Source organism: Geotrypetes seraphini, chromosome 1 (assembly GCF_902459505.1).
Source record: "Geotrypetes seraphini chromosome 1, aGeoSer1.1, whole genome shotgun sequence".
NCBI classification, from domain to species: domain Eukaryota; kingdom Metazoa; phylum Chordata; class Amphibia; order Gymnophiona; family Dermophiidae; genus Geotrypetes; species Geotrypetes seraphini.
The window spans coordinates 391,861,074-391,886,110 of record NC_047084.1 but is presented as its reverse complement, the minus strand read 5'-3'; the positions used below and the strand labels follow the sequence as shown (position 1 = coordinate 391,886,110).

The window sequence follows — 25,037 nt, the reverse complement described above, 5'->3', positions numbered from 1 at the left end:
GTTCAGCATGGAGGTGTCGCTGGAGCTGCCCGCGTCGCAGAGCGCCACGCCTTCGACTTCCGCTTCAGCTTCTTCGGCCTCGAGTCTGCTCAAGCCTGCCTCGTTCGTGCCGGCTTCGACTCCGATGCCTGCTGCGGTGCCTTCCGCTGTCTCCTCAGGTCAGGCAGCCTCCCATTCCTCCAGTGGTGCTCAAGGTGCCCAAGGCTTCTAAGCCCAAGCCCCCGGGCGGCCGAGCTAGTGATGTCCGTGCTGGAGGTCCCATTGCGGATGCGGATCCCTCTTTGCCGGCTTCGTCCCATGCCATGATGGAGAAGCGATTTGTCGAGCTCTTTACTAAGATTGGGCCGACGCTTCTCTCCCAAATCCAGCCTGGGCGCGCGGAAGCCTCCTGCAAGGTCGAGCCGCCTCCGGTGCCTCCTCGACGCACACTCCTGCTGCTGGGAGCAGAGTCTTGGCGAGTGTCTGGTCTGGCTTCGGGGCATGCCTCGCAAGGAGCAGAGTCTTTGCCCATGCCACCTTTGGAACCGATACCCTCGATGTATGGCGCACCCATCTTGCCTGGAACGTAACCTTCCTCCTCGATGCCGAGCCTCGAGCCTTGGGGAGTGCCTCGGGGGGCTTCGTCTCAGCCTCCGCTGCTTTGATCCACAGCCTCCAGCCCCATCTACTCGATGGCTGCCTTGTCTGGGCTTCGCTCGCTTCGACGCTTGAGGCCTTCTTCTCGACACAGTTCTGGTCGTCGCTCGAGACATTCATCGAGGCATGCCTCGCCTCGTCGTATGTAGCCTTTTCGGGAGTTTTCACCGGATTACTCGCCGCCTCCTATGCCGGAACTCGAAGACTTCGGGGGTTCGTTCTCTCCCTGCCTGTCCTTGGCCTCAGCGGACCAGGCTGCCTCGTCTTCTTCGAGTCCATATCGAGGCCCGGCCCTGACTGACCAATTGTCCTTCTCGTCCTTCCTGAGGCAGATGGCAGTGGATTTGGATATCACCCTGGATTCGGGTTCCAAGTTTTCTAAAGAGAATTTGGAGACGATGCATCTTGCTCAACCTCCTGCTGTGTCTCTCCGTCTGCCTCTCCATAAGCTTCTGGACCAGACCTTCATGAGATGCTTCGAGACTCCGTACTCCATCCCCGCGGTCCCAGGGAAGTTGGATGCCAGGTACCGCACGGTGCACCATAAGGGCTTCAATGAGGCGCAGCTCTCTCACCAGTCCCTCTTGGTTGAATCCTCCTTGAAGCTGTCTTATCCCTCCCAGGTCTATGCCTCCACTCCTCCTGGCCGGGAGGGCAAAACCATGGACAGATTTGGCAGGCGCATCTACCAGAACTCGATGATGGCTTCTCGAGTCCTGAATTACAGTTTTCATTTTGCGACCTACTTTGAGTTTTTTCTCTCCATTCTTCAAAAGTTTCTGCCCTATCTGGACTCTCAGGCTCTCTTCGAGTACTCGGAGGTCCTGGCGTCGTTGTCCCAACTCCGCCTGCAGATGATGCAATCGTCTTACGACGCCTTTGAACTCTCGGCCAGAGCTGCTGCTTGTTCGTTGGCCATGAGACGCCTGGCGTGGCTCCGGACCATTGATACGGACCCGAATCTCCAGGCTGGCGAACGTTCCCTGTGTGGGAGCAGACCTTTTGACGAGTCCATTGAGGCGGCGATGGAGAAGCTATCCAAACATGAAAAGTCTTTCAATCTATTCTCCGCCAGAAGCCCAAGCCTGCTATTGCTCGTCCGTCTCGCCCGCCTATGATCTATCAGAGATGCTATTCGCCGAAGCAGGCACCCACCATCTATCTGCCTGTGAAGAGGCAGCACCAGCAGAAGCCCCAACAAAAGCCTCAACCTTCTGCTGTCCCCAAGGCTCCCCAGCTTTTTTGACTGTCTCGTAGGGAGCATAACTTCCATTGTTCTGCCCTCCCCGTTTTTTCCCATTGGAGGTCGTCTCCATCACTTTTACCATCGATGGACGACTATTACCACCGACCTCTGGGTCCTTTCCGTCGTAAGAGAGGGATACTCTCTTCAGTTCCACCAAGTTCCTCCGGAACATCCTCCAAGAGAGTATCCTTCCAACTTAACCCAGAGCGCCCTTCTTCAGGAAGCTCAGGCTTTGCTCCGTGGACCAACTGAACAAGGGTTTTTACTCCCGGTACTTCCTTGTTACGAAGAAGACGGGCGACCTGCGTCCTATTTTGGACCTCAGGGTGCTCAACAAGTTTCTGGTCAGGGAGAAGTTTCGCATGTTGACCCTGGCTTCTCTCTATCCCCTCCTCGAGCAGAACGACTGGTTATGCTCTCTGGATCTCAAGGAGGCCTACACTCATATTCCCATCCATCCGTCCTCCCGTCAATACCTCAGATTTCGGGTGGGACATCTTCATCTTCAGTACAGAGTGCTCCCTTTCGGCCTAGCTTTGTCACCCAGAGTATTCACCAAGTGCCTGGTTGTAGTGGCCGCAGCACATGGTCTGCAGGTGTTTCCCTACCTCGACAACTGGCTCATCAAGGATTCCACATCTCAGGGTATCGTCCAGGCCACTCAGAGGACGATCTGGTTTCTGCAGAGTCTGGGATTCGAGATCAACTTCCCAAATCCCATCTATAACCTTCACAGACTCTTCCCTTTATCGGAGCTGTTCTGGATACTATTCAACTCAGAGCGTTCCTTCCTCCTCAACGCCTGGCGGCTCTTCTTCATCTTTGTCACTCGGTCTCCTCTCGCCCATCCATCTCGGTGAGACACATGATGGTGCTCCTGGGCCTCATGGCCTCTACAGTTCACGTGACTCCTTTTGCCAGGCTTCACCTATGGATTCCTCAGTGGACCCTGGCGTCTCAATGGTCGCAGATCTCCGACCCTCTGACTCGACACATTCAGGTCACTCCTACTCTGCTACAGTCGCTTCGCTGATGGATGCTCTCTTCCAATCTCTCCAGAGGTTTTCTGTTTCACATGCCTCCCCATCAGAAGGTCCTCACGACCGACTCCTCGAACTATGCTTGGGGGGCTCATCTGGATGGTCTCTGCACCCAGGGCTATTGGATGAGTGCGGATCGTCTGTGCCATATCATTCTGGAGCTCAGGGCGATTTTCAATGCTCTCACTGCGTTTCAGTATCTGCTTCACGACATGGTGGTCCTCATTCGCACGTATTATGGTCGCCATGTATTATGTCAACAAGCAGGGGGGCACGGGATCGGCCTCCCTCTGTCAGGAAGCTCTGAAAGTTTGGGATTGGACGATTCACCACAACACCTTCCTCAAAGCTGTCTACATTCAGGGGGCGGACAATGCCTTGGCGGATAACTTGAGTCTTCTTCTCCAGCCTCACGAATGGACTCTCCATTCCACACCCCTTCATCACATCTTCTCCCTGTGGGGAACGCCTCAGATAGACCTCTTTGCAGCTCCCCACAACTTCAAACTGCCTCAGTTCTGTTCCAGGATCTACACTCCTCATCGTCTCGAGGCAGATGCTTTTCTTCTGGACTGGGGGAATCTCTTTCTGTATGCGTTTCCTCTCATTCAAAAGACTCTGGTCAAGCTCAAGTCCGACCGGGCCACCATGATTCTGATTGCTCCTCGGTGGCCCAGGCAACCTTGGTACTCCCTTCTTCTGCAACTCAGCAGCAGGGAGCCCTTCCTTCTGCCAGTGTTTCCATCTCTGCTTACGCAGTATCAGGGATCTCTGCTTCATCCCAACCTGCAGTCGCTACACCTGACAGCTTGGTTCCTCTCAGCATAACTCCCCTTCAGGTTCACAAGCTGTGCGGGATGTTTTGGAAGCTACAAGGAAGCCTGCTACTACACAATGCTATTCCCAGAAATGGACTAGATTCTCTACTTGGTGTTTTTCTCATCTCAAGGAGGTACTTTTCAACCTCTACGTATCCTCACTGGGCACCACTCTAGACTCCCTAAATATAGTCTCATTCAGCTACGCAGACGACATAACAATCCTTCTCCCCTTCAATACCCAAGACCCCAGCTCATCAGGACGACTGAAAATAACTCTGGAAACGGTAGAAACATGGATGACCAACCACAAACTGAAACTGAACACGGATAAAACCAAATTCCTGCTGCTAGAAAAAGACAAAGAACCTACCTTAACTGATCTGACGACAAATGCAATCACATACCCAATACAGCCAGCACTCAAAATCCTGGGAGTAACAATAGACAGGAGATGCACAATGCAGACTCATACTAACAAAACCATCCAAAAAGCCTTCTACACCATGCGCAACCTGCGAAAAATAAGAAAATTCTTTGACAAAATTCAATACAGGATCTTAGTCCAATCACTTGTACTAGGACTTGTAGACTACTGCAACAGCCTTTATCTACCCTGCCCCGCTTACATGACCAAACAATTACAGACAGTACAGAACACAGCACTCAGACTTATCTACTCGCTAGGAAAATACGATCACATCACTAATGCCTATCTCGACTCACACTGGCTACCGATACAAGCAAGAACTCAATTCAAACTATACTGTTTATTATTCAAAGCACTAAACGGAACAGCACCTCTCTACCTAAACAGCCGCCTAACCCGAAACCTCTCAACTAGAGTAAGGAGAACCCAGACTCCATTCACCTACCCCTCACTCAAAGGCACAAAACGCAAAAAGCTATATGACAACCTACTTGCTACACAGGCCGCGAAAATTGACCCCACCATATCCAAGCTGCTGACCACAACTACGGACTACAAAGCGTTTCGAAAAGATATAAAAACCATACTATTCAAAAAACACATCCCAATATTATAATCTACCATCATCTTCTCTCCCTTCATAACCTACTGCAACTCACAACCAACTGCAACTTCGTCCCCATAGGCAACATCTAATCTAGCTGCATCGGGCGTAAAGCCAATTCATATCTAGAAACACAGTCTCCCCAAATACCGAAAAAATCAGATATAGCAACCTAGGAACAGACGATTTTTTGGTAACATAAGATTATGCGTTGTAATATTATGTAAAGTAACATAAGGTTATGCGTTGTAATATAACATAAGGTTATGCTTTGTAATATCATGTAATGTAAGTTATGCAATGTACTGGAATAATAAGGTAAAATAACATAAAATAACTCTACGTAAAGTCTTGTAAAGTTATGTAAGATAAATTATGTAAGATAAATTATGTAAACTTAATGCAAGTTATGCAAGCACGGTAAGGATAATGTAAAGTAACACAAAGTAACTCCACGTAAAGTTATGTAAAGTTATGTACGTAAAGTTATGTAAAGTTATGTACGAAAAGTTAAGTAAAGTTAGGTTTGCAAAGTTTGTAAAATTATACAAATAATTGTATTGTCATCGCCTGGAAATGTCCAGCAATCTTCTAATGTAATCCGCTTAGAACCGCAAGGCACAAGCGGAATAGAAATCACTAATGTAATGTAATGTAATGTAAAGCCTCAACATGCCTCCTTGTCTTCTGTTTTGGACTACCTTTTGCACCTGTCTCAATCTGGCCTCAAGTCTACATCGATCAGAGTCCATCTTAGTGCAATTGCTGCTTTCCACCAGCCTCTTCAAGGGAAACCTCTTTCTGCACATCCTGTGGTTTCAAAATTCATGAATCCTCCCCTCAAACCGCCTCCAGTGGTTTGGGACCTCAGTGTTGTTCTTTCTCAACTTATGAAGCCTCCATTTGAACCTCTTAACAAGGCTCCTCTGAAATTTCTCACTTGGAAAGTGGTGTTTCTCATTGGCCTCACTTCTGCTTGTCGAGTGAGTGAGTTTCAAGCATTGGTTGGGGATCCGCCCTTTACAGTGTTTCATCATGACAAGGTGGTCCTTCGCACTCATCCCAAATTCCTCCCCAAAGTGGTCTCGGAATTTCATCTGAATCAATCCATTGTTCTTCCTGTGTTTTTTCCAAAGCCTCATTCTCATCCTGGAGAATCAGCTCTTCACACTCTGGACTGTAAACGTGCTTTGGCTTTCTACCTGGAACGCACCAAGCCTCACAGAACTGCTCCTCAACTTTTGATCTCCTTCGATCCGAGCAAGTTGGGACGCCCTATCTCTAAGCGCACCATCTCCAACTGGATGGCGGCTTGTATCTCTTTCTGCTATGCCCAGGCTGGATTACCCCTTCACAGTAAAGTCACAGCCCATAAAGTCAGAGCAATGGCAGCCTCTGTAGCTTTCCTCAGATCGACACCGATTGAGGAGATTTGTAAAGCTGCCACTTGGTCCTCGGTTCATACCTTCACCTCACACTATTGTCTGGATACCTTCTCCAGACGGGATGGACAGTTTGGCCAAACATTATTACAAAATTTATTCTCCTAAGTTGCCAACTCGCCCACCATCCCATTTGGGTTAGCTTGGAGGTCACCCACTAGTGAGAATACCTGCCTGCTTGTCCTGGGATAAAGCAATGTTACTTACCATAACAGTTGTTATCCAGGGACAGCAGGCAGCTATTCTCACGTCCCACCCACCTCCCCTGGGTTGGCTTCTCTGCTAGCTATCTGAACTGAGGAGACGTGCCCGGTGCATCGGGCGGGAGGCACTCACGCATGCGCGGTGTGGGCAACTCGAAACTTCTAAAATAACTTTTCTACAAGCAAATATGCTTGTGAGATGTCCGCATCGGGGCTCCGTTGGATGACGTCACCCACTAGTGAGAATAGCTGCCTGCTGTCTCTGGATAACAACTGTTACAGTAAGTAACATTGCTTTCTCGGATCTTTGGATATAATTTATTCAAAAGTTTTTTGTTAAAAGCAGTAATGATGATGCAGACTAAATCCATATATCTTAAAAGGATCCGACACAGGCCATGTTTCGTCTAAACACGCCTTCCTCAGGGATCAAAGATATAATAAACCAACTTTGGCAATTATGTTCACAGCACTGCAGACTTGTACCCAGCATTCTATTTAGTTTTACATTTTGTAAATACAAATTGTCTTTGGATTCCGAGGCTTTTTTCCACAGTTGCCAAAGTCGGTTTATTATATGTTGGATCCCTGAGGGAAGGCGTATTTAGCCGAAACATGGCCCAGGTCGGGTCCTTTTAAGATATATGTGGATTTTGTCTATATCATAGTTCTTCAACTGCCGGTCCGCAGGAAATTTTTGCCGGTCCGCGAAGGGCCGGCAAGATCAACATCTGAAGTCTGCGCTAGAGAGCTGCACGAGGACGACGGGAATCCCGTGGGGACGCCTCCGAGGGTCGCGGGGTTCCTGCGGGGCTGGATGTACTCAGTCGCGCGGCTCTTCTCCCTACCTGCTCTGCTTGCAGCACAGAGTCCAACGGAAGTTTTCCCACGTCAGCACTAACGTCGGAGGGGAGGGAGGGCTTAAACAAATCCCTCCCTCCCTCCCTCCCTCCGACGTCGGCGCTGACGTCGGGAAGACTTCCATTCGGCTCTGTGCTGCAGACAGGGCAGGAAAGGAGAAGAAGAGTAGTCTCGCGGTTCGAGTGGCGTACCAATGAAGGGGTCGGTCCGCCCCAGTTGCAGCACAGCCGGCCAGGTCCCCTTACTTTTGTGGCGCTTCCCCGACCGACAACAGCCCCGGTCCGACAAACCTCCCTGCCCTGTAGCCGCGAATCTAAATTACCTTCTTACAGCAGTTGTAAGAAGGTAATTTAGATCCGCGGCTACAGGGCAGGGAGGTTTGTCCGACCGGGCCTGTTCTGTTGTCGGTTGGGTGGGGAAGTGCCACAAAGGTGAGGGAGAAAGGGAGGAAAGGTGGAGTGGAGAAGAAAAGACGCTTAAGGGAAATGGGTAAAACTGAGGGGGGAGAAGGACGCTGAAAGCACATGGGGAAGACAGAGGGGGGAGAAGGACCCTGAAAGGACATGGGGGGAAGACAGGGGGGGGGAGAAGGACGCTGAAAGGACATGGGGAGGACGGGAGGGGGGAGAAGGACCCTGAAAGGACATGGGGGGAAGACATGGGGGGAGAAAGATGCTGAAAGGACATGGGGAAGGCAGGGGGGAGAAGGACACTGAAAGGAAATGGAGAAGAGAGAGTGGGGAGAAGACGCTGGCAGGAAAGAAGACAGAGATGCCAGACTATGGGGGGAGCGGAGGGAAGAAAATGGGTGCCAAACCAATTTGGAAGGGGGGAGAAAGGGAGAGGCACATTAACAGAGCAAATGGAAGACGCAGAGGGAAGAGAGACAGTGGACGGAAGGAATTGAATGAGAACATGAGGAAAGCAGAAACCAGGCAACAAAGGTAGGAAAAGAATTCTATTTCTTTTTTTTTTTTTTTTTTTGCTTCAGGATAAAGTAGTATATTAGTTGTGTTGATAAAAATTTATAAACATTAGAGGCTCTGGTAGAAACCCGTTTACAAAGTATGTATTCTTCCCAATTAATATTTCCAAATTAATAAAGTCTTTTTGCTTATTTGTAAATGGGTTTCTACCAGAGCCTTTAATTCAGTAGCATAATTAAATGAAATAACTATTTCTGAAGTTTATAGTGACGGGCGGGGACGGAGGGGATTCCTCACGGGGACGGGTGGGACTTTGGCGGGGATGGGTGGGATTTCTGTCCCTGTGCAACTCTCTAGTCTGCGCTGGGCCGGAGAGATCTTGGGGAGCCTCCGACAGTGGCTTTCTCCCCTCTCTGCAGCTTTCCTTTACTTCCCAGCGCAGCGATTCACGAAGGCAGCCTCTGGGCTTTTGCTGAGTCACGGCTGCCTCTGATGATGCAACTTCCTCTTTCCTCAGAGGCGGCGCGACCCAACAAAGGACCTGAGGCTGCCTTCCTGAATCGCTGCGCTGGGAAGTAAGATGAGCTGCTGGGAGGGGAGAAAGCCACTATCAGAAGCTGCTGGGCAAGGGAAAAAAAGGGCTGCTACTGGAGAGGGAGAAGGAGAGATACTTCTGGGAGGGGAGGAGGGAAAGGAATCTGGGAAGCTGCTGGGCAAGGAAAAAAGGGACAGCTGCTACTGGAGAGGGAGAAGGAGAGATGCTGCTGGGAGGGGAGGAGGGAAAGGAATCTGGGAAGCTGCTGGGCAAGGGGAAAAAGGGACAGCTGCTACTGGAGAGGGAGAAAGAGAGATGCTTCTGGGAGGGGAGGAGGGAAAGGAATATGGGAAGCTGCTGGGCAAGGAAAAAAAAGGGACAGCTCCTACTGGAGAGGGAGAAGGAGTGATTCTGCTGGGAGGGGAGGAGGGAAATGAATCTGGGAAGCTGCTGGGCAAGGGAAAAAAAGGGACAGCTACTACTGGACCTGGAGGGAAGGAGAAGGAGAGATGCTGCTGGGAGGGGAGGAAGGGAAGATAGTTACTGCTGGACAGGAGGAGGAGGGAAGGGAAAATGAAAAAAGGAAGGAAACAGCTGGCAGAGAGATTAGAGGAGGGGAAGGGGAGACACAGGCATGAGAAAGTAGAGATATTGATGATAGGAAGGGGTCAGCAGAAAAATAAGCAGAGAGGGACAACGATGATAGATCTGGTGTAGGAGAGATAAAAATGAAGAGAGCAATGAAGCTGGAATGAATCATGTAAAAAGGAGAGAGGGGTACAAGCTGGATGGAAAGGGGAGAGGGGCATAGAAAGAAGACAGATACCATATGGAAGGGGGAGAGGACAGACAATGGATGGAAGGGGCAGATGCTGGATTGAAGAGACAGAGAGGGCAGACGCTGGAAGGAAGAGAGTGAAAAGAAGATTGAAAGCAGAAACCAGAGACGATAAAAGGTAGAAAAAAATAATTTTATTTCTATTTTGTGATTAGAATATATCAGATTTGAAATATATATCCTGCTAGAGCTGGTGTTAGACATAACTGGGGACTGCAAAACCCAGGAAGTGCTTCTTTAGCTTCCAGCTGGCTTAGGGCGCTCTCTGACCAGGGGGCAGTTGCCCTAGTTGCACTCCCCTAAAACTATTCCTGTCCTGTGTTACTTCAGTATTCTGTTAGCATGATATTTCTGTGTAGCATTCTGTAATAATTTGGCTTGTTCAGTTTTCTTGATAGTAGAGGGGATATATGTGAAGGGGTGGGGAGACAGGGGTTTTGTTGATCCTTGCTCTGAATTATTTGTATTTATAAAATGACAATTGTACAGAATATTGTTTCTTTTTATACTTTAATAAAATACATTCAATATAAAATCATAACTGAGGCTTGTGTGGATGGGATCAGATTGATTTGTGGGGACCGAGCTCGTGGAGATGGGGCGGAAACGGGGTTTTAAAATTTTAGTCCTAGTAGTTTGCCGGTCCACAAAATAATTCTTTTTTTTCTGCCGGTCCACGGGTGTAAAAAGGTTGAAGAACACTGGTCTATATCATCATTACTGCTTTTAACCAAAAAAATTTTGAATAAATTATATCCAAAGATCTGAGAACATTGTGTTTCCACAGTTTTGTTTGTTTGGGAATTTTAACTCTACTAGGCTAATTACCTTTTCCATCCAATATCAATTAGCAAAATGCTGGAACCAGCTACCACTTACACTACGATCCTGTAACCATGATCTCAAGTTCAGAAAACTTTTAAAAGCATTTCTGTACCAAGACAGGGAGCCAACCCTGAAGTCACTGAAATGGTAATTGTAAAAGCCCATTTCTAAACTAATACAACTCCTGGGATGTAACGAGCCAATGAGTAAAGGTGTACTTCGGGTTTCTGCCCTTTCTGCATTACTATTCAATTTGTATATGTCGTCACTAGGTGAGAGCTTTCGGAATATAGGAGTAGCATATCATCATTATGCAAACAGCATCCAGTTTTTCTTTCTAATGCAAGATTGGAGAAATGAGCTGAATAAAAGACTAACAATGTATGAGGGTGGTGAATGAGTGGATGGTAAGACATAGAATGGTCTTAAGTATTGTGAAATCGGAGATGATGTTGATTGGAAGAAGAAACAATCCACACTGGCCTATAGAGGTTGGGGTATGCAATCAGACATTTATGATACAGAGAAAATTGAAGATACTAGGGGTCTGGTTTGACAGTATCCTTAGTATGAAGGATCAGATACTTTCTGTAGTAAAATCTGCTTTTTTTCAGTTGCAACTGCTGAGAAGATTAAAGCTAATGATGTCGTTATTCGATTTTTGCACTATGGTGCAGATGTAGTCATTTCAAAATTAGACTACTGCAATGCCCTCTATCTTGGGATTAAGACCATACAATGCAGAGCTCTGTAGATGATGCAAAACATTGCTGCATGAGTGATTTGTGAACTGAGAAAGTTCAACCATATAACCCTATGGTTAAAAAAATTTCATTGGTTGCCTGTACGATCACGTATTGTTTTCAAAACAATAGTGTTGGTGTTTTAGGTCATCTACCAAGGGATTCCATGTTATTTGTCATAGGCTATGGCACTTTATAGGCCACTCAAAACAATGCGATCTGAGGGGACAGTACATTTATCACTTTCAGGTTTCTCAGTAGTGCACTATGAGAGTACTAGGTCCTCCGCTATCTCTTTCATAGGAATAACACTGGAATAAGTTGACTGGATTATTGAGAGCTCTTGTAGATTTTCAGAAGTTTAAGAATCTTCTGAAAACTACACTACATTATTTGTAGAAGCATTTTAATAAATGCTTTTTTCCAGGATTATCTAATCTTTGGGGTGTTTTTTTTTGTTTGTTTTTTTTGGAGGGGGTTTATACTGATTCATCCCAATAGGACGGCTCGACTAAGTTAACAAAATATTAGTAAAACTAGTGTTTAAGCCCGTTACATTAACGGGTGCTAGAGTAGATGTCTGTCTGTCTGGTTTTTTTTTTTCTTTGTCTCTCTTCTTGGACGCTGTCTGTCATTCTTTTTGTCTGTGTCTCTCTCTGGCTCCCTGTCTGTCTGTCTTTCTTTCTGTCTCCCTGGCCCCCTGCCTGCATTTTTTTGTTGTGCCATGCCTGCCTGTCTCTCTGTGGCCCCCTTCCTATGTCCATAGCGTCCCATCCTATGTCCTTAGTGCCCTCAGTGCCTCCTTCCTATGTCCTTAGTGTCCCGTCCTATGTCCTTAGTGCCCCCAGTGCCTCCTTCTTATGTCCTTAGTGCCCTCAGTGCCTTCTATGTCCTTAGTGCCCCTTCCTATGTCCTTAGTGCCCTCAGTGCCTCCTTCCCGTGTCCTTAGTGGCCCCAGTGCCTCCTTCCCGTATCCCCCTCACTGCCTTCCAGACTTTGTCCCACCCCCACCCTCCAAAGCCAACCTGCCTGCCTCCCTCCTATCCCTATTTGCAGTATAATCCTTGAGAAGCATGTTTCCATTCCCCCCTCCCACTACTACCGCTGCCGTGCAGCCAACCCCACTGACCCTCCCATTGCGAGTCGACCGGGCCTCCTGGCTCCAGCAGCGTCGGCAGCGCTCTGGGCGTGCTGCTTCGCAGCCTTCTGCTGCCCTGATATCCTCTGCCACGTCTCTGATGTCAGGGACGCGGCAGAGGAAATAGGGGTGGTGGAGGGCAGCGTGTTTGTAGTGCTGCGGACGCTGCTGGAGGCGGGAGGTTTGTGGTCGTCTCGTGGTGGGAGGGTCAACGGAGGTTTGGGTGCGGTGGGGGGGTGACAACGACAAACTGGCTTAGAGGAAAACGGAACCCTAGGCGCACTCCTACCTGCCAGGGACCTACTGATCATGGAACTTGCAAGTGGGAGTGCGCATGCGCGCTTAGGGTTTTATTATTATAGATATTATACAGGAGATTGGAACAAACTTTTGGGCCAGAATTTTATCTTTTATGAATGATTATTTGAAAATGAAAGATCATTAGTAAATTTCTGAATGGTATAGAAAATTGAATACATAAAAATAAATTAATTAAATAAAATACTGTGTTTCACTGAAAATAAGACAGTCTTATATTAATTTTGGGCCCCAAAAAGGCACTAGGTCTTATTTTCAGATAGGTCTTATTTTTTTTTTTCATGTACAATGATCATCTCTCCCTTCCTTTCTTCCACCCCAATTCTTTCTGTTTCCTTTCTCTCCCCCACATGTACAGCAGAACCCTTGCAGCTTCTATCCCTCACATCCCTTGTGCAGCAGAACCATTGAAGCTTCTATCCCTCCTTTCCTCCCATCCCCCTGTGCAGCATCTTTCTATTCCTCCCTTCCCCCTGCAGTCGCTGTGCACCCCGCACTCCCACCTGCTGACCCTTTCATCTCTCTCTCCTATCTGAACCCCGACCGCAAGCCAAAATACCTGGAAACAAACGGCAGCATCAGCAGCACAGGCTGCATCGCGGCCTGCCCTTCTCACATCCGGGCGTTCCTCTGCTGCATCATTGATGATGTCATTAGCAACGTGGCACAGAATGGCCGGGCAGGTCGCGATGCAGCCTTTGCTGCCGACGCTGCCATTTGTTACCAGGTATTTCAGTCTCGCAGTCGGGGTTCGGATAGGAGGGAGAGATGGAAGGGGGCGGGGGAAGCACTGCTGCTAGTGACTAGGGCTTATTTTGGGAGTAGTGCTTATATTAAGACCTACCCCGAAAATCATGCTAAGGCTTATTTTCAGGGTAGGTTTTATAACATAGTAACATAGTAGATGACGGCAGATAAAGACCCGAATGGTCCATCCAGTCTGCCCAACCTGATTCAATTTAAATTTTTTTATTTTATTTTATTTATTTTATTTTTTTTCTTCTTAGCTATTTCTGGGCGAGAATCCAAAGCTTTACCCGGTACTATGCTTGGGTTCCAACTGCCGAAATCTCTGTTAAGACTTACTCCAGCCCATCTACACCCTCCCAACCATTGAAGCCCTCCCCTGCCCATCCTCCACCAAACGGCCATACACAGACACAGACCGTACAAGTCTAGTCTGCCCAGTAACTGGCCTAGTTCAATATTTAATATTATTTTCTGATTCTAAATCTTCTGTGTTCATCCCAAGCTTCTTTGAACTCAGTCACAGTTTTACTCTCCACCACCTCTCTCAGGAGCGCATTCAATGCATCCACCACCCTCTCCGTAAAGTAGAATTTCCTAACATTGCCCCTGAATCAACCACCTCTCAACCTCAAATTATGTCCTCTGGTTTTACCATTTTCCTTTCTCTGGAAAAGATTTTGTTCTACATTAATACCCTTTAAGTATTTGAACGTCTGAATCATATCTCCCCTGTCTCTCCTTTCCTCTAGGGTATACATATTCAGGGCTTCCAGTCTCTCCTCATACATCTTCTGGCGCAAGCCTCCTATCATTTTCGTCGCCCTCCTCTGGACCGCCTCAAGTCTTCTTACGTCTTTCGCCAGATACGGTCTCCAAAACTGAACACAATACTCCAAGTGGGGCCTCACCAATGACCTGTACAGGGGCATCAACACCTTCTTCCTTCTGACTACGCCTCTCTTTATACAGCCCAGAATCCTACTGGCAGCAGCCACTGCCTTGTCACACTGTTTTTTCACCTTTAGATCTTCGGACACTATCACCCCAAGGTCCCTCTCCCCGTCCGTGCATATCAGCTTCTCTCCTCCCAGCATATACGGTTCCTTCCTATTATTAATCCCCAAATGCATTACTCTGCATTTCTTTGCATTGAATTTTAGTTGCCAGACATTAGACCATTCCTCTAACTTTTGCAGATCCTTTTTCATATTTTCCACTCCCTCTTCGATGTCTACTCTGTTACAAATCTTGGTATCATCTGCAAAAAGGCACACTTTTCCTTCTAACCCTTCAGCAATGTCACTTACATACATATTGAACAGGATTGGCCCCAGCACCGAACCCTGAGGGACTCCACTAGTCACCTTTCCTTCCTTCGAGCGACTTCCATTAACCACCACCCTCTGGCGTCTGTCCGACAGCCAGTTTCTGACCCAGTTCACCACTTTGGGTCCTAATTTCAGCCCTTCAAGTTTGTTCAACAGCCTCCTATGAGGAACTGTATCAAAGGCTTTGCTGAAATCCAAGTAAATTACATCTAGCATATGTCCTCGATCCAGCTCTCTGGTCACACAATCAAAAAATTCAATCAGGTTCGTTTGGCACGATTTACCTTTTGTAAAGCCATGTTGCCTCGGATCCTGTAACCCATTAGATTCAAGGAAATACACTATCCTTTCTTTCAGCAACACTTCCATTATTTTACCAACAACTGAAGTGAGGCTCTGTAGTTTCCTGCTTCATCCCTGTGACCACTTTAATGAATAGGGACCACATCCGCTCTCTTCCAATCCCCAGGAATCACTCCTGTCTCCAGAGATTTGTTGAACAAGTCTTTAATAGGACTCGCCAGAACCTCTCTGAGCTCCCTTAGTATCCTGGGATGGATCCCGTCTGGTCCCATCGCTTTGTCCACCTTCAGTTTTTCAAGTTGCTCATAAACACCCTCCTCCGTGAACGGCGCAGAATCTACTCCATTTTCTCGTGTAACTTTGCCAGACAATCTCGGTCCTTCTCCAGGATTTTCTTCTGTGAACACAGAACAGAAGTATTTGTTTAGCACATTTGCTTTCTCCTCATAACTCTCCACATATTTGTTCCCAGCATCTTTTAGCCTAGCAATTCCATTTTTTATCTTCCTTCTTTCACTAATATATCTGAAAAAATTTTTATCTCCCTTTTTTACATTTTTAGCCATTTGTTCTTCCGCCTGTGCCTTCGCCAAACGTATCTCTCTCTTGGCTTCTTTCAGTTTCACCCTGTAGTCCTTTCTGCTCTCCTCTTCTTGGGTTTTTTATATTTCATGAACGCCAACTCTTTCGCCTTTATTTTCTCAGCCACTAGGTTGGAGAACCATATCGGCTTCCTTTTTCTCTTGTTTTTATTGATTTTCTTCACATAAAGGTCCGTAGCCATTTTTATCGCTCCTTTCAGCTTAGACCACTGTCTTTCCACTTCTCTTATGTCCTCCCATCCTAACAGCTCTTTCTTCAGGTACTTTCCCATTTCTTTAAAGTCCGTACGTTTGAAATCTAGGACTTTAAGTATCGTGCGGCCGCTCTCCACTTTAGCCGTTATATCAAACCAAACCGTTTGATGATCGCTACTACCCAGGTGAGCACCCACTCGAACATTAGAGATACTCTCTCCATTTGTGAGGACCAGATCCAATATCACTTTTTCCCTTGTGGGTTCCATCACCATTTGTCTGAGCAGAGCCTCTTGAAAGGCATCCACAATCTCCCTACTTCTTTCTGATTCTGCAGATGGAACATTCCAGTCCGCATCCGGCAGGTTGAAATCTCCCAACAGCAGAACCTCCTCTTTCCTTCCAAACTTTTGGATATCCACAATCAGATCCTTATCAATTTGCTGCGATTGAGTCGGGGAAGCACGGTATGTCTTCAGTACTTTACATACTGTACTTCAGTACTGTACAGAACCATGGTGAGACCTCATCTGGAGTACTGTGTACAATTCTGGAGGCCACATTACCGTAAAGACGTGCTTAGAGTTGAGTCGGTTCAGCGGATGGCCACTAGGATGATCTCGGGGCTCAAGGGTCTCTCGTACGAAGAAAGACTAAACAAATTGCAGCTCTACACTCTAGAGGAGCGCAGGGAGAGGGGGGACATGATTGAGACATTTAAATACATCATGGGACGTGTCGAAGTGGAAGAAGACATCTTCTTTCTCAAGGGACCCTCGGTCACAAGGGGGCATCCGTTCAAACTCAGAGGAGGGAAATTCAATAGTGACATAAGGAAGTATTTCTTCACAGAAAGGGTTGTAGATCACTGGAACAAGCTTCCAGAGCAGGTGATCAAGGCCACCAGCATTATTGACTTTAAGAATAAATGGGATGCCCTAGTAGGATCCTTACGAGAGTCGAGTTAAGGAACTAGGTCATTAGTACTCAGACTTAATGGGGTGGGTCAGTAGAGTGGGCAGACTTGATGGGCTATAGCCCTTTTCTGCCGTCATGTTTCTATGTTTCTATGTAAAGTGGGTAGATGAGAGAGAACTCTAATTATAGAAAGAAGGTCATTCCAAACTTTTACGAATAAAAAAGAAAATGATCAACAAAAGTTGGCCTTAGATTTTATTCCTTTAACAATGGGAAAGACAAGTTTATATTAGAAATTAGAGATTTCTTGTGAATTAAATGAGACAGGAACCAAAGGAGAAAAAATACCATATAGGATTTTGAAAATTAGTTGCACAGTTAAATTGGATCCTCCAGTAACAGGAAGCTTATGAAGGGATCTCAGTAAAGGTGTGACATCATCATATTTATGTTTATAGTATATCAGTTTAACCGCTGTATTCTGTATAAGTTGTAGCCTCCTCAAATTACATTTACTTAAACAAGCATAAAGCGAGTTACCATATTCCAACTGAGATAAAATAATGACCCGAACCAGAACTGCAAAATGTTGCTGAAAAAAAGGGTGTACTCTTCTAAGCATTTTTATACTGAAAAAGCATTTTTTAGTAACATGATTAATTTGATTAGATAATTAGAGTGAAGAATCCAGAATAAAACCCAGAATTCTAGATGAATTTCTCTGTATTGGTATGCTGTCGAGTGCTGTAAAATAAGGCTTATATGAAGGACCTGTTATTTGTATATGATGTGTTGTATGCTTTTTATTTTATATGATTGTTTCTTGTAAAACTGCCTAGTTATAGGTGGTTAAGAAATCTTTTAAATAAATAAACAATGACTTACTCGAACTTGTAACTATGACCTTTCTCATCTGCCTGTACTAGCAACTCCATTGAATGTCTGTCAAACTGTCCATTGTAACTTCCTGAGTAACCCGACCTTGAACTGAATAGGTAAAGGTGGAATAGAAAACCTGATTAACATAACATATATATTTCTTCATCATACATAAAGAGTGTGGTAAGCAACCACCAATATTTTTTGAGAGATTTGTAGGGCGGCTATGTGGTCCATCCTCCTTAGTTCCATTAAATTTTACAGGGGGGATCTAACAGCATGACTGGATGCCACTTTTAGGTTTTCAGTGATAGCAGCAGGCTCATCTACCCTACCCTACCCTAGACTTAGGGGACTGTTTTGGTGTGTCCCACTTGTTCAAGACTCATATGCCTTTTGCACTAGAAGAGAAGATTAGGTTCTTACCTTGATGATCTTCTTTCTAGTAGAAAGGAATATGAGTCTTGAAGACCCACCCTGTCAGGTTGATTTTAGCCACCGCCTTGGCTCAGACAGGGTAGATATTTCTAGATGCTGGATTTTCTCATGTCCAACAGGTCTGAAGAATGATGAGTTAATGCTCTCTTGCAAAGGACAAATGAGCCTGTGAGAACTATGTGTTAGTTCTGGTTGCTCTCAGGCAAGTGGTTTGTTCGGTTCCACCTTGTTTGAGAATATATTTCTATTGACATTGATGTTTTGCATTGATGTTTTGCATGTTTTGCATTGCAGAGCAGAACAGAATGGGCTTGGTCAGGGAATTCTCCATATCCCACCTCTATTTCTTCTCTTATAGTAATTGTCAACTGCTTTGGTACGAATTGAGGAGCTACAGCACAGGAGGCGGAGCTGAGAGAGAAAAAATGTAGATGATGCCTTCTACACAACTTGTAACTAGAGTTGAGTACACTCATGTGCCTTTCTACTCGAAAGAAGATTGAGGTAAGAGCCTAATCTTCTTTTCAAATAAATCTTGGTTGGCTTTTAATTTTGGTGAACCTGTAGAGATTGAGATGTAGGAGGGGCTAGTATTCTTGGTAAACTGGCCACACAGACATCCCAGTAGAGCAGTGGGGTATCTTAGGGGGCACTGCAGCAAACTTCACATAAAAAGGCCCAAATACACATCTCACCATAACTCTGTAGTTCGTGTTAAAAATCTAAAGCTGTGTATGCCGTGGCACACCAGTGTGCCTCCTGAGACATCTGGTGCACCACGACACACTAGCGAGGAGGAGAGTCGTCCATGCTGGCTAGTTGCCTGCCTATAGGATGTGAACCTGTAGAGTGGAGGAGTAGCCTAATTATTAGTGCAATGGCCTGGGAACCAGGGAAACCAAGTTCAATTTTTACTGCGGCTCCTTGTTACTCTGCGCAAGTCATTTAATCCTCTATATCCTCAAGTACAAAATAAGTATCTGTATCTAATATACAGTATATAAACTGCTTTGAATGTAACCACTGAAAGGTAGTATATCTACTCCCAACCCCTTTCCCTTCCTCTTTCTGTTATGCACATGGTAAATTAGAGTCAGGCTAGGCCATATATGGTGAAGCTTTTCAGTTCTGGTTCCTAGTGTTAGATATTCTTTGATGAAGACCATAAAACTGATCTGTTTCTTACACAGGTGGATTTTCTAATAGAAGCTTTTGGAACTAACAAGCAGAAGCGAGCATTGAACTCTAGAAAAATGAGCCAAATTGGCAATGAAACATTAAATAACTCTGTAGCAAAGGCAGCAGAAAACATTATAGAGGCAAAGGGAGTTACAGGTATGTAGTATTATGTACAAGAATTTTCTTTGTTTTTGGAATGTGGAAGAAATCTGTTTCTTATTTAAACTAACACAGTTTGGGATAAATATAAAGTGTAATAATCATATTTATTTAAAAAATTTATTTTCTGCTTAACAGCCAAAGTGGATTACAATTTACATACAAAGTCATAGGAAAAGAAACCCAGTACCACAGACTCATTAACAAATAATCATACATCCAATTTCAGCATAATCAGGAGGCTATCAATTTAAAATAAAGCCTTAACAAAGAAGTGAGTTTTCAATGATCTTTTAAAACTCTTAAGATCTTGACACAGCCTCAGTGACCCATTTAAATCATTCCATAACAGAGGTCCTGCTATTGAAATTGCTACTCTCCTTGTTTTTTTTATAATGCACTGTTTGTCCATTCTCCAGACTAGAGAATGACTCGGTGACTGTTACCTGCGGCTAGCCACAGGTAACCCGCCGAAACGGGGACGTAAAAAAAATGGTCACCGTGGGTATGGGAACAAGGCCATTCACCGCCCTGTGGAGTGGTGAATGGCCTTGTCACCGCAGTTAACTGAGGAAACGCATGCAAAATCTCCAATCGTGCAGTCCAGCCTCCTCCCTCCCAATTGTGGTCTGGGCATCACCCTCCTTTCTTCCCTTCCCTTTATCTCCGCAGGCTTTTTTTTGTTTTCTCTTAACAAGCAGCTGGAGCCTTGCATGTGGCTACCGGAAAGTCCTTCTCTGATGCAACTTCCTGTTTCCGGTTGTGTCAGAGGAGGACTTTCCGGCAGCCGCACACGACTTCAAGGCTCTGGCTGCTTGTTAAGAAAAAAATAAAATAAGCCAGGGAAGGAGGGAGATGCTCGGACCGCAGCAGGAGGGAAGGAGGGGGCTGCGCAAAGGGTGCTGAAGGGGGTGGAGAGGAACAGACGCTGAAGGGAAATGGGGGGGAGGGGATAAGGCGCAGAAAGGAAAGAATCGAAGGAGGAGGTAAAGGAAATAAATAAAAAAGGCACATGCTGGAAGCTGGATTGAGAAGACAAGATACCAGATCTGAAAGGAGAAGAGAGATGCTAAAACCACCTGGGGGAGGGAAGGGAAGAAGACAGAGATGCCAGACTATGGGGGGAGTGGAGAGAAGAAGATGGGTGCCAGATCAATTGGGTGGAGGGAGAAATGGAAGGGAGAGGCATAGTAACAGAGCATATGGAAGAGGTAGAGAGAAGGTAGACAGTGGATAGAAGGAATTGAATGAGGAAAAAATGATGAAAGCAGAAACCAGACAACAAAGGTAGGAAAGAAATTCTATTTCTTTTCTTTTTTGGCTTTTGGATAAAGTAGTGTATTAGTTGTGTTGATAAACATTTATAAATAAAGCCCTGCCAGCTGAAGATCTTTCTCTAGTTGAGGAGAGAATCAAGATGGCGACGGAGTGAGTCGCATTTCTAGTGTCTCCTGCGTGTTAATGGCAATATCTAACTCTCTTTTCAATTAGTTTACCTGTTATATTTTACGATGCCGAAGCACAGGGGTAAGCGGAGGAGTGATCTTCCTGCCTCCTTTTCCACTTCATTAACGCAGTAGACAGCGATAACATGTTTTGCTGTTCCGGTTGGAGTGGGCGTTTCTGATGACTGAGGTGGGCAGACCTCGATCTTGGAAGGCGATGTTTTTCTGAGCTCATTGGGGCCTGTAGTTCCCCCATGTCCTGGGATGATGTTGGGGACACCTACAGCGTCTCGGGAAGCGTCAGAGCTGCTATCTTTGTCGACGCTGCATGTTTCACCTCTGACCCCGGATAGAAATTATAACTTGCTGACTTCTTGCAGTCGGCTTCAGTGGCTGGAAGACCTGTAATTTGGAGTGTGGCAGGAATTGAGAATCCCATTTTACAATCTATGGAGTTGACTCCTGTGGTGGAGTTTCCTGTGATTTTTCTCCCTGCTCCCCTGTCTAGACTAGCGGTAACAGACATGGAAGCTATCTGGAGCACTGGAAAAGTTGCACAAGGTATGCTCTTAGTTTATTTCCTCAGTGCAAAATACTAATACTCAATTTAAGAATTTTAAAGAGAAATTTCAACAATTCATTAGAATGGACAAAGTTGAGAAATCTGTGGCAGAGTTGAAGATTTCTACTAATGTGCAATTAAAGACAAACTTATTTACTAGAAAAATTGAAAACCTGGAGAATGCGAATAGAAATTTAAATTTAAGACTTGAATTATCATGTCTCTAGATTTCTGTCTTCTAGGGACTTATTTCAATTATTTCTAATTTCTGTTATGAAATACCCAGAAAATAATATGCCACCACTGCAAGTTATATTATTTAAATATGCCTAAAGAGGATAAAGAAAAAGTGGACAAACATCCAGAAGAACTTGATCTTACTGGAATGTTGGAGTCATCTCGGGTAGAAAGTATGACTAGAGCCATTTTACTGGTAACTTTTGTTTTTCTTTAAGATAAAGAAACAATTTTCCGCCTATTCTATAGGACTGATAATGTTGAATTTCATGGATTCAAAATTTCAATTTTTCCTGATGTATCGAAATGGGCACAAGTCAGGAGTAAGAAATTCCTGGCTTATCGTCAGTCTGTTCTAAATTTAGGAGCGACCTTTCAGTTACACTTTCCCTGTAAATGTTGCATTACATATCAAGCTGATAGATATATTTTTTTATGAACCCAATCGGTTACAATTTTTTCTTGAAGGTAAAGCAACTATGAGAACTCCAGAGACTTCCGTCTAAATTGCTAATCAGGCCACATAATTGAATCCAACTGTGCTCTGTAATTTTATTTAATTTAGAATTTCTTGAACCCAACTTCCCTTGGATGTGATTGATCTCTTCTCTCTAATGTGGACTTTAACTCATTGTTATTAGTGTGTTATACTATGTTGATTATTTTTCTTTAGTAGATTGTTATATTTCTTTTCAAGTGATGTATTTTTAACTTGTAAAAAGAATATAAACAAATTAAAAAAAAAATCTTTCTCTAATTCAGCAGCCAGAACTTTGATTTATAAAATGATAATTGTACAGAATATTGTTTCTTTTTGTACTTTAATAAATTAAGTTCAGTATAAAACAATTTGAGGTTTGTGTGGATGGGATCAGATGGTTTGTGGGGACGGGGACCAAGCTCGTGGGGACGGGGACAAGCTCACGAGGGTGGAGACGGGGACAAATATTTTTCTCCGTGTCATTCTCTACTCCAGACTCAACCTTATAGCAGACTTAGATCTCAATAAACAAGAAGGTAGATATTTTCTTATAACTTGCATCATTTTTGTGGATATCTTTGGCTTCATGAGTAAATCAAGGAAAAGTTTTGTTGTTTACCTGCAATAACATCACTTTCTTTTCCAGAAATAAATAAAAAAAAAAGATTTGACAATGTGAACATTTCTTAAGAAAAAACTGAATATTTCATGGGATGTCCTAATTTTTTCACAAGACTGTATGTTCATAGCGCGATGTCCCAGTGATCATTCTTGTAACTGTATTCTGCACTACCTGTTATACCGTATTTTGGACTTTTGACAGTCCCAATATCAAGGCATTATAGAAATCCAGTTTTGTGATTACAAGACTGTGTATCACTGCTCTGAAATCTGGCACTAACAACATAGGACATATCCTGGGAAGTATACACATCTGAAAAAATGCTCCCTTTACCACATACAATATATGCTCCTGCATTGTAAGTTTACTGTCCAAATAAATCCCCAATAATCTCATACATGACATCCCAGGACAAGCAGGCAGCATATTCTCATACATAGGTGACTTCACCGACGGAGCCCCGGTACGGACACTTGACAAGTGAATCGCAACTTTAAATTTAGAAAGTTCACGATTAGTCCGCACCGTGCATACGTGAGTGCCTTCCCACCTGACGTAGGCGCGCGGTCTCTTCAGTTTTTTAGTTTCCGCTGAGCTAAGAAGTCGTGTTCAACATTCATTAGCAATTTTTTTCTATTTCGCTGCCTTCCCGCTCTCATGGTTTGTGACTTATTAGTCATTTTTTTTTTCTTTTCCATTTTTTCTTATAAAAAAAGAAAAATCTATTTTCTTTTTCTTTTGCCGTCGCAGGCTTTCATCTCGGCGGGACCTTTTGAATTCCTCTCAACATTGAGTGTATATGTGTCTGGTAGAGAGGGTAGAACAATGGACAAGTTTGGCAGGTGCCTCTACCAAAACTCAATGTTGGCGAACAGGGCAGGAAATTACACTTTTTTTTTTTTTTCCTGCTATATGAAACATCTCGTCAAACAGTTTTCATCATTTCACAAATGCATCCTTGCCCATAAAGCCAAGAATTTTCAGTATCTTGTCTACTATCCTACAGCTTCGTAAATACGGGGTGAAATCTGTGTATGATACTTCTGAGCTCACCTCTCGAGCGGCAGCTATGTCGGTGGTGATGAGACATCTTATGTGGTTGCATGTTTCAGACCTAGATGTTAACCACCAAGACCATCTGGCTAATGCTCCATGCCTTGATGTTGAGCTGTTTGGAGCCTCTACTGACACTGCCACACAAAAGCTGTCTGCTCATGAAACCAGGTGGGATGTGCTGGTGAAGCCTAAGAAGAAGCCTGCTCCTGCTTGCCCTTTTAAGCCTGCCTCTTCTTACTAGCGCAGATATACTGCATGATCCTCCTCCACCTCGTAGATAGCGGCAGCAGCCATGTCAACCACCCAAGCAACTGGCTGCACCTCAAAAGCCTGCTCAGCCTTTTTGACATGTTCCTTTGCCTCAGCCGATAGAGGAACGACTTCAGATTTACATCAATCACTGGGATTTCATTACATCAGATCTTTGGGTCTTCATCATTCCGTCAGGGTTATGTCCTCCACTGTCACACCCTTCCTCTCGATCATCCTTCAAGAGAGTTTGCTTTAAACCCGACACAGTCCTCTCTCCTTCTCCCAAGAGGTTCAATCCCTCTTTCTCAATGCCATTGAGGAAGTTCCTCCCTCTCAGCATGATCAAGGATTTACTTCCAATACTTCATGGTTCCCAATAAGACGGGAGGACTGCGACCCATTCTGGATCTCTGAGTTCTCAACAAATATCTCATCGGGGAGAAATTCCAAATGCTCTCTCTTGCCCTTCTCTATCTCCTATTGGCTCAGAACAAATGGCTATGCTTTTTGGACCTCAAGGAAGCCTATACGCATATTCCAATTCATCCGCTTCCAGGAAATACCTTCTATTCAAAATCAGTCACCGTCACTACCAGTACAAAGTCCTTCCGTTCAGCCTGGCATCTTCTCCCAGAGTCTTCATGAAGTGCTTAATTGTAGTGGCAGCAGCCCTCTGATCCCTAGGTCTCCAGGTGTTTCCTTATCTGGACAACTGGTTGATCAAGGCTTCATCGTCTCAGGAGATGGCGCTGGCAACAACTCTCACCTTTCTTTTCTTCAAGCTTTGGGTTTCGAAATAAATTTCCAAAATCCAACCTAAGGCCGACTCGTCTCCAGTTCATCGGAGCTATTCTGGATACTACTCTCATGAGGGCATTTTCTTCCTCCAGATCACCTAACCACTTTGCTTCATCTCTGTCAACAGATGTTTCAGCTTCAGACAATCTCTGTGAGGCACATGATGTTTCTCTTAGGTCACATAGCCTCAACAGTTCATGTCACCCCACTTTCCAGACTGCATCTTCACA

General features: G+C 45.1%; 1 protein-coding gene across 1 annotated transcript in view; it reads left to right on the top strand.

The window, feature by feature from the left end:
• The window catches only part of POLR1E (RNA polymerase I subunit E), a 220,609-nt gene that overhangs the window by 82,832 nt on the left and 112,740 nt on the right, over window positions 1-25,037 (top strand). The window contains exon 6 of the mRNA XM_033917278.1: window positions 19,207-19,351. Coding sequence (XP_033773169.1) covers window positions 19,207-19,351 — 145 coding nt within the window. The remainder of the gene's footprint in view (window positions 1-19,206; window positions 19,352-25,037) is intronic.